This window comes from Sinocyclocheilus rhinocerous, unplaced genomic scaffold, assembly GCF_001515625.1.
Source record: "Sinocyclocheilus rhinocerous isolate Xijiao unplaced genomic scaffold, SAMN03320098_v1.1 scaffold2307, whole genome shotgun sequence".
NCBI classification, from domain to species: domain Eukaryota; kingdom Metazoa; phylum Chordata; class Actinopteri; order Cypriniformes; family Cyprinidae; genus Sinocyclocheilus; species Sinocyclocheilus rhinocerous.
In genome coordinates this window covers 97,461-106,905 of record NW_015642048.1, presented here as the reverse complement: position 1 = coordinate 106,905, position 9,445 = coordinate 97,461, and the positions used below count along the sequence as shown (strand labels likewise).

The 9,445-nt window shown below is 40.1% G+C and overlaps 1 protein-coding gene across 1 annotated transcript in view; it reads left to right on the top strand.

The window, feature by feature from the left end:
* LOC107755338 (complement C3-like) overlaps positions 1-9,445 on the top strand; it is a 35,893-nt gene that overhangs the window by 7,399 nt on the left and 19,049 nt on the right. Inside the window, exons 13-21 of the mRNA XM_016572094.1 lie at positions 3,394-3,537; positions 3,613-3,825; positions 3,911-4,111; positions 4,488-4,646; positions 4,720-4,849; positions 6,434-6,496; positions 6,646-7,144; positions 7,231-7,316; positions 7,970-8,109. Coding sequence (XP_016427580.1) covers positions 3,394-3,537; positions 3,613-3,825; positions 3,911-4,111; positions 4,488-4,646; positions 4,720-4,849; positions 6,434-6,496; positions 6,646-7,144; positions 7,231-7,316; positions 7,970-8,109 — 1,635 coding nt within the window. The remainder of the gene's footprint in view (positions 1-3,393; positions 3,538-3,612; positions 3,826-3,910; positions 4,112-4,487; positions 4,647-4,719; positions 4,850-6,433; positions 6,497-6,645; positions 7,145-7,230; positions 7,317-7,969; positions 8,110-9,445) is intronic.

Genomic DNA, 9,445 nt, shown 5'->3' with positions numbered 1-9,445 from the left:
CTCTGGAGGAACCAGGCCTGGTTCCCAGAGCTAGTGCAGCTCTCAGCAGCAGCCCCGTGGCCCATTCCGCTGAGGAGGAACCTTCTCTCGCAGGCGAAAGGCATGATTTGGCATCCCCGGCCGGAGCTGTGGAGCCTTCATGTATGGTGCCTTGACGGGAGCTTAATCAGCTCCCAGCGAGAGTAAGCAATACCATTTTGGAGGCAAGGGTGCCGTCTACAAGACGACTTTACAGCCTAAAATGGTCGGTCTTCCTTAACTGGTGTTCTGCATGAAGTTTGGACCCGATATCATGTGACCTGTCCCATGTGCTAACTTTTTTGCCATGGATAAGGGGCGCGCCCCCTTCACACTCAAAGTGTATGTGGCAGCTATCGCAGCGAACCATTCTCTCGAAGCTGGCCAATCGATCGGCAGAAACGACCTGATCGTTAAGTTCTTGAAGGGTGCACGGAGGCTGAATCCTCCTTGCCCTCAGACTGTGCCGTCTTGACACTTGTCTATAGTCCTGCGAGCCCTAAGAGGGCCCCCCTTTGAGCCGCTCAGTTCGGCTGATTTGCGGCTCTTATTGTTTTAAATGGCCCTCCTCCTTGCCTTGGCGTCAGTTAAGCAAGTGGGTGACTTGTAAGCGCTGTCAATCAGCGCCTCATGTCTTGAGTTTGGGTCTAATGGCTGTAAAGTCATTCTAAAGCCAAGACATGGTTATGTTCCTAAAGTGCTCTCAACTCCGTTCAGAGCTCAGGTGATCTCCCTATTGGCGCTCCCCGTTACAGATGGTGAGCAGGGTCCGAACATGCTCTGCCCAGTAAGGGCTCTGAGAGTATACCTAGAGCGCACTAGCCTGTTTAGACAGTCAGAGCAGTTTTTGTTTGCTTTGGAGGCCGCCATAAAGGACTGCCGGCCACAAAGCAGCGAATTTCTCGCTGGATCGTTGATGCGATAGCCTTGGCTTATGCCTCAAAAGGCTTGCAGTGCCCTATAGGTGTGAGGGCCCATTCCAGAAGAGGGATGGCCTCCTCCTGGGCATGGTCCAGCGGAATTTCTATTGGGGAGATCTGTGCGGCCGCCGGCTGGTCATCGCCCGTCCACATTTGCCAGATTCTATAACTTAGATGTCCCTGCTTTACAGGTGCGAGTTCTTTCAGTTTAATGTACCACTCTTCCCCCTTGGGCGAAGCTGGTTATATTAGTGCTTCTCAGCTACTAGCTTGGGGCATAATGTGCTCATGTTCTCAGGGGTCCTTATTAGTGCTCCGAGACTGGGCTCGCAGAGCAGGATGTCCTGTATCGGCTCATAGCGCGGCGTGATTGGATGCATTCCCCTTAGCGTCTCACACAACGGGAGAGACCGTTCGAAAGGGAACGCTCCGGTTACTGACATAACCTCAGTTCCCTGAGATAAGGGAACGAGCGTTGTGTCACTTGCCGCGCTATAAGCTGCACGCAAATCGATGACTGTCGCTTCAGTCGAATGATCTGATGAATGGCGCTCTGAGCCGACTTGTATAAGGGTCGGCTCTGTCCTTTCTGGCGGGCTAAAGCACTATTGGTTTGTGCAGCTACACAAACGTGAACAAATCAGGCTTCAGTACAGAGTAAAACAGGAGTTTTCCCCTTAGCGTCTCACGCAACGCTCGTTCCCTTATCTCAGGGAACTGAGATTACGTCAGTAACCGGAGCATTTCATTCAACAGAAATGTCTAAAAGTGGTCCAAATGACTTTTGGTCACATCAAGTCACATCAAGACTTGCAATTTGCGCTAGTAAAGTAAATAAAGACAATTTTGATTTCATGCGGACTTTAAGTCATACAGGTTTGGAATGACATGAGGGCGAGGAAATTATCACAGAATTTATTAGCAATGAAGTTCCTGCATTCTAGCTCAAAATCAATGCTTTACTGTCAAGTGCATTTCTATGTGACAAAAATGCATTATTAAGTTTGTTGCATTTGCTGTGAATTCAGTAATATCTGTCATTATTTGTTTCTGTCCTGTTTTATTTATTAATTTATTTACTCCAATTGAAGGCCCTATAACCCAGCAAAACATTCACAGGGGAACTCATGGGCTGGATTTTTCCAGGGCCGAATTTTAACCCCAGTGTTAGATTTTGCTGTATTTGGCTGAGCAGTGGTTTGGGTGGCTCGCCAATGCATTAGATTTCTCTAATACATAAAATAAGTAAGCTTGACCAGAGTTCTTGTTGGGAGAATAATTTATTGAAGGTAGCAGTGTAGCAGGGCTTTAACAGTGATGTTAGCTTGTCGGTCTTCAAAATATCTTAACCCTTGTAAGACTCCTAGCTTCTCCCAGAGTTCTGTCTGTGAGACAGAACTTTATACTTAAAGACAAAAGGGCTACACAAACAACAGATACTGTTAGGACCTCCCGCTGGAGATCCTGTTATCTACAAGAAGTTCCTGAGGAGTACTGTTCTTTTGTTATTCTAAATGTATGGACCATTTGGTTCACACCTTTATAGACAGTTCCTGTTGATTGCATAGGGCACAGTCATAATGTAAATGCATCTGACTAAAGATACACATAATCTTTCACCAGTCCAGACCTGGGTACAGACATCCATTGTGGGCGTTCTTGGCAGTTTTTCCAAGGCTTTTTTAAAAATATTGTTCATATTGATATCGGAATTATATCGTATTGACCGAAATTAAGAGATTTATCGTGATATAAATTTTGGCCATATCGTCCAGCCCTAGTCTCAGTTTGTTCTGTTTCTTCATGTCATTCCAGACAGACTGGATGATGATGAGATCAGATCTCTGTGTGGCGCACTGGCTGCTGTCAGACTCCTTGTGCAAGAAAAAAATCTCTTTGGATTATTACAATTAATGGCAAAATGAATGTTTGGAAATGTAAACTGATATTTCCTACTAACACAATACAGCAAAAGATATAAATAACTGACTTTAAACCATTTTTTGTTGGTGAAACTACTAGTGGCATAAGACTTTTTCACAGTACTATATATATATATAGATATATATGAGAGAGAGTAAATTAATAGAATATACAGTAAATGACACAATGATAATTTTTGGGTAAACTATACAACCAGTAATCTAATTCGATGTAATGATTGCATTGTTGATATTAGTACCTGGGACCGGTTGCATAAAAGGTTAAGACTAGTCTTAAAAGTTAGTCAGCTATTTTTTTTATTTAAGACCAGTCATATATTTTTTAATTCAGTTACATAAAAATTTAGATTAGTCTAAGTTGAATCCAAAAAATAAGACTGATTACTCCTTGGCCAACTACTAGTTTGTCAGACTAGTTCTTAAGTTACTGTCTTAACATAGAGGCTAACTTTATGCAACTGGCCCCCTGATGTTAGCATTATTCTTTTTGTGAATATGTTTTGTTTTTTTAGGTTACTGTGAGTGACCACGACGGATCTCCAGCCCCCAATACTCCTGTTAAAATCAGCTTTCTTGAAAACCCAATCACCGTACACAGCGGGACCATCAAAGTCTCCATCAACGTGCCTTTGAAGTACAGCTCAACGATACTGAAAGTAAGTCGCTCACAGAAACACATAAAGAAACAATACAAAATTTTGTTATACCTGTCAGTATGTATTCTTATATAGGTGGAGACAGCAGATCCTTCACTGAAACCAGAACAGCAGGCTGTGCAAGAGATGCGTGTGGAGTCATATGTCTCTTTTATCGGCTACAGGAACTACCTGCACATCTCAGTGGGCAACAGTCCAGTGGTGGTGGGCAGCACACTCAACATCCAAGCTCACATCAAATCTAGCCCACCAGAACGAAGAAAACTTGTGGAGCAGCTGACGTATGCTGTGAGTTTGTCTCTGGGGGCATTTTGGGATATTATGAGAATGACTTGAATCTCTGTATTAAATACACTGATGATTGTTTCTGTAGGTGTTAAGTAAAGGAAACATAATCCACGCTGCTAGGATGAATGTCAAAGACCTGGTCGTCATAAACATTCCTCTGCTGATTACCTCAGAAATGCTACCTGCGTTTCGCTTTGTGGCCTACTACATTTTGCCATGGCAGCATAGTCCAGACGTGGTGGCAGACTCTGTGTTTGTGGATGTTGAGGACCGGTGTGTTGGTTCGGTGAGTTCATGTGGCATCCATGACCAATTATTAACAGTAAAGATGCACATTCTAGCGCTTTATGGTACATTTGAGGGCCAAAAACAGAACTATTATTCAAATTATTATTCTTCTCCTACCATGAGAGTCTAATCTTGGCCTTATTATATAGCAGCCAATTAGAATTTTGTTAAAAACACATGTACATTTGTCTTTTGCCCAATTCTTTTACATGTTTTTGATAAGAAAAATTCAGAAGGTTTAAAAAAGAGAATTACAAAAATGTAAAGAGAAGAAATAAATATTCTAAATGTTACCATGCAGATTAAAAAAATAATAATATTTTTATTCAACAAGGATGCATTAAGGTGAAATCTGTATTTGTGATTTATATTAGCTCAGTGTAGGTCCAGCGGAGGAAGAAAAACTCAATTCGTACTCACCAGGCAGCAGCATTACATTTGAAGTGAAAGGAGACCCAGGGGCAAAGGTCAGCCTGGTTGCTGTGGATAATGCCATCTTCCTGTTGAATAAAAACCGTCTGACGCAGAAGAAGGTAAGTGATGATATAGTTTTCACTCCAGAACCTTCTCCAGACCCTGGTGGATACTCATGTCTCTTTCGTTCAGGTGTGGGAGGTGGTGGGTCAGGGTGATATGGGCTGCACCGCAGGAGGAGGCAGGAGTAATATGGGTGTTTTCAGTGACGCAGGACTGATGTTTCATTCCAGCACAGGAGCATACACGGACTACAAAAAAGGTCCTTCACATGCATTAACATTTAATATATTTTTTTCTAAAATAAATGTCATTACTATGGAAGCTTTTTGTTTTTTCCCCCTCAAAATTCTGACTTCAAAATTACAATTTTATATCTCACAATTCAGACTTTTATTCTTAGAATGCTGCATTTATATATCTCAGTGCTGTGTTTATCATAATTCTGCATTTATATCATATAATTCATTAATGTGAAAAACAGTCTGAATTATAAAAAAATGGCACCTTTTTTATTTATTTATCCTGTGGCAGAAACAAGCTTCCATACATTACACTACCGCTCAAAAGTTCGGGGTCTGTAAAGTTCGGAAAATGTTTTTTGATTTCTGCATTTATTTGATCAAAAAGTAATATTGTGAAATATGATTGCAATTTTAAATAACTGTTTTGTATTTGAATATATTTTAAAATGTAATTTAATCCTTTGATGCAAAGCTGCATTTTCAGCATCATTACTCTAGTCTTCAGTGTCTCATGATCCTTCAGAAATAATTCCAATATGCGTAATTACTGCTCAAGAATTTTCTTATTATTATCAATCCCAAAAACAGTTGTGCTGCTTAACATTTTTTGTGGAAATCATGATACATTTTTTTCAGGATTCTGTGATTTCTACTTGCATTTATTTGAAGTATCTTTTGTAACTTCATAAACATCTTCACTGTCACTTTTGATCAATTTAATGCAACAATGGTGAATATAAGTATTAATTTCTTTAAAATAAAATCATACTGGCCCCAAACTTTTGAACAGTAGTTTATATAAAACACATCCAGAGCTTCAAAGCTAATGAGGATAGCAGCAACACAAAATAGCATGAAATGGAGGTTTTAAATTTTATTGCCAAAATTACAAATGTATCATTAAAAATCCAGAAGAAATATATTTATTTGGCAGTACGCTGGCCTAGGTTGCACATGCTGTCAGTTAATACATAGACTGGTTAATGTTAACTATTAGACGTATAGCTTTAGGCTACAGTTGCTATTCAGCCTTTTTAAAATTTTGCCAATATTTAACAAAATTATTTATAGTCGGTTAAGGTTAATGCATTGTTACACCAGTGATACCATATATCATTGGGATTACATTGAGATGTTCTTGAGGGTGAACTTGACCTACAACATCCACATTCCAGTCACCGTTCTTGGTCTCCAACAAGTTGATCTATAAACGTGCAGTCAGTCTAGTTTGAAATGCCCCATTTTACCAATCCAATCAACTCCCAATGGACAAAATCAAGACTCGCCAAATGGTTTACGAATGCAAATGTTGATTTATACACTTTTAAACATAGAAATTCCAAAAGGGGTTTTACAGTAATGCCACAGAAGTAAAATTTTTGGTTCCCCAAAGAACCTTTCAATGAAAAGATCCATTCCTAAAAGATCCATTTTTTTCTTATTGTGATCATTTTAAAATCTAAAGAACCTTTTTCAACTATAAAGAACCTTTTGTGCAATGGAAAGATTTTATGGATGCTAAAGGTTCTTCATGGAACCATCAATGCCAATAGAAAACCTTCAATTTCAAGAGTGCATTTTCTTTGGTTTGTTTGGAATAGATTGTTCCAGTAGATCTAGAAGAAGACGTTCTGTTGCCAAACTACAGCTTAGAGAGCAACTTGGTAAGTCTCTGTCATTACATAAGAAATCCTTTAAAAGTTTGGTATGTTACAGTTTGTTAGAGAAGCGGTGATATGAAAGTGTTAGCAAAAGCTCTAGTGAAAGGTAAGCTAATGTGCTAAGTCATCCTAAACACGTTCTTTTCTCTCAGAGAAGGCATATTCTGACGAGTTCCTGCAGAGATGTTGTGTGGACGGCATGAGGGAGATTCCCATGCCGTATTCCTGCTACCGTCGCTCCCTCTACATCACCGAGGACTGGAGCTGTGTGTTGGCTTTCCTTCGCTGTTGTGCGGAGTACAGAGGAGAGGAGCTTGGTGTCGTTACCAGACCCCCGACAACCACCCCTCCACCAACCACCACCCCTGTACACACCACCACCAAGCTACTTTCTTACCGGCGTTATGTTTATCACTATCCTTCAAAAACTATTGTCAGCGAACCTTCGACCCATTTTGAGCGCATCCGCACACCTGAGATTGCAGTACGTGAGAACAGTCATGCTGACAAGATGAAAGAAGAAGAAGAGGAGGTGGAAGAGTTCGATGAAGATGATTTAGCTGACTTAGAGGACATTTACGTGCGCAGCAAGTTCTTCGAGTCGTGGCTGTGGACCGACATTAGATTACCCAGTGTCACCAAGTCTGATGGGTAGGAGCTTGACCTTTGACTCAGTATAGATGTCTCACTTTTATCATGTTCAGTGATGCAAGTGTCTCTCCATGCTTTTATTCCAGGTTGGCTGTATTTCCAGTAAACACTGTTCTTCCTGACAGCATCACTCAGTGGGGGTTTCTAGCCGTCAGTGCTTCACCTCAGACAGGTAAACAAACAGCTCTGTCCTTTTGTCCATCTGACAGAGCTTCTTTGTAGCAGAATCCAAACTCTTTTTCTAGTTCAGCCAAACAATAAAGCACATTTGCTGCTATACAAACGATTTTACAAACGATACAGATCATTTTTATGTTTAAGTGTCCAATAAATGATTTTATTTCTGTCACAATGATAAATAAATAATTACAATCAAAATATATGAATTGTGAATATTTTATTATTTATTTAGCTTTTACTGCCACATATCAAGCATTTCTGCATATGAATTACAAATTAATATAATTAAATTTTTTAGCTTTTAATGCTGTGTTTAATGAATGACATATTTTTAAAAATATTTATTTAGCTTTTAATGCTACATGTGAAGTATATCTGCATATGAATTACAAATATTTTATTAATTATCTTTTAATGCTACATGTCAAGCATTTCTGCATATGACTTATAATATTTTTTATTAATAGTCACTAGTGTTTAAAGAGTGCTAATTACAAATATTAAAAACAACATAGACAAAAATAAATAAATAAATCAAGTATTGCATTTGGCTATATAATTTTAGTAGATTTAATTAGCTGTCTAAAACATGAGAACTAGCAAAAAATCAGGAACAAAAAATAAACTTTTCTGTTTTCTTTTCAGGTTTCTGTGTAGCTGAACCGTATAACGTCCGGGCGTGGAAGTCGTTCTTCATAGATCTGCGGCTGCCTCACTCAGTGTCCAGAAATGAACATGTGGAAATCAAAGCTGTGGTGCACAACTACAGGAACTCAAAACTGGAGGTCAGTTTCACATCACAAAACGCTCTGGTTACTCACGTAACCTTGGTTCCCTGAGATAAAGGAACGAGCGTTGTGTTGCTTTGATGCTTATGAGGAAACTACTGTTTACTCAGTTACTGAGGCCTTATTTGTTCACGTTTGTGTAGCTGCACAAACCCGCCAGAAGGGGAGGACCTGACTGCTATATAAGTTGTCTCAGAGCGCCATTTCATCAGAATCTTTCGACTGAAGCGACCTTAAAGCACAGCAACTTATGCAACATTTGTTCCCTTGTCTCAGGGAACCAAGGTTACATTTGTAACCGGAGCGTTCCTTATCGAACGGTCTCTCCCGTTGCGTTGCTTTAACACTTATGTAGAAAGCCGGCGGCCGCACAAATCTCACCAATAAAATCTCACCAACCACTGCAAGCCTGTTGAGGCATAAACCAAGGCTATAGCATCCACTATCCAGCGAGATGTAAACTGAAGCACATAGGAGCGTTTGAAAGCCGCGTCTATCAGCGGATCCCTAATATATCTGAGAGACGGATATAGACGGATCCGCGCTGATAGGCACGGCTTTCAAACGCTCCTATGTGCTTCTGTGTGAGTGCTTGTGAAGAGCGTGAAGCGATGATCATTGTAGCCAACACTATGACCAATCAGTTGTGTTTAAGAATCTGCTCAACAGTGCTCAAATGTTATCGGGAAATGGACGTTTGGACGAAGAGAGAAGGTAAACAGTCTTTAACCAATGTAGCGTCTGGACCAATCAGACACACAATTTTTGTTATATTTAACAAATACTCTGTAACACCCCTCAATCAACAAGCCAACTATGAGGGTCTATGGACCCTTCCTCCGAAATGCGGCTAACTCCTCAAAAAGGCAGAACAGGCCTCTGGTTCCATGGCAACCAATGCTGATAACACTGGTTTTATTGCCCAAAGGAATGCAGGCAGAGCAACTCTCACTACCTTTTACCCATAGGAAAGACACACAATGCCATATAAATGGACTCTCATTCACAGACAAACCTTTCTTTGACCTTCCTATCACATATCCTCAGGTCATTGTGCATATTATTACTGTTCTTGTATATTGTCTTTTGTATTGTATACTGTTTTATGCATGCTTATGATAGAACCACTCGTTCATGTAACCTTACCTATACCATGTTTGGTCTCTATGAATTCGTCTTCGGATGATCTAATTGAGAGTTTATATTATATATTGATACTTATGCAACATATTAGTGTTCTAAGAATCTTTAGTAGTCTTTGCATCAACATCCAATCCAGTTACATATGCAAATTACCACGTTCGGAGACAAAGAGTCGTAAACTTTCCCTCCA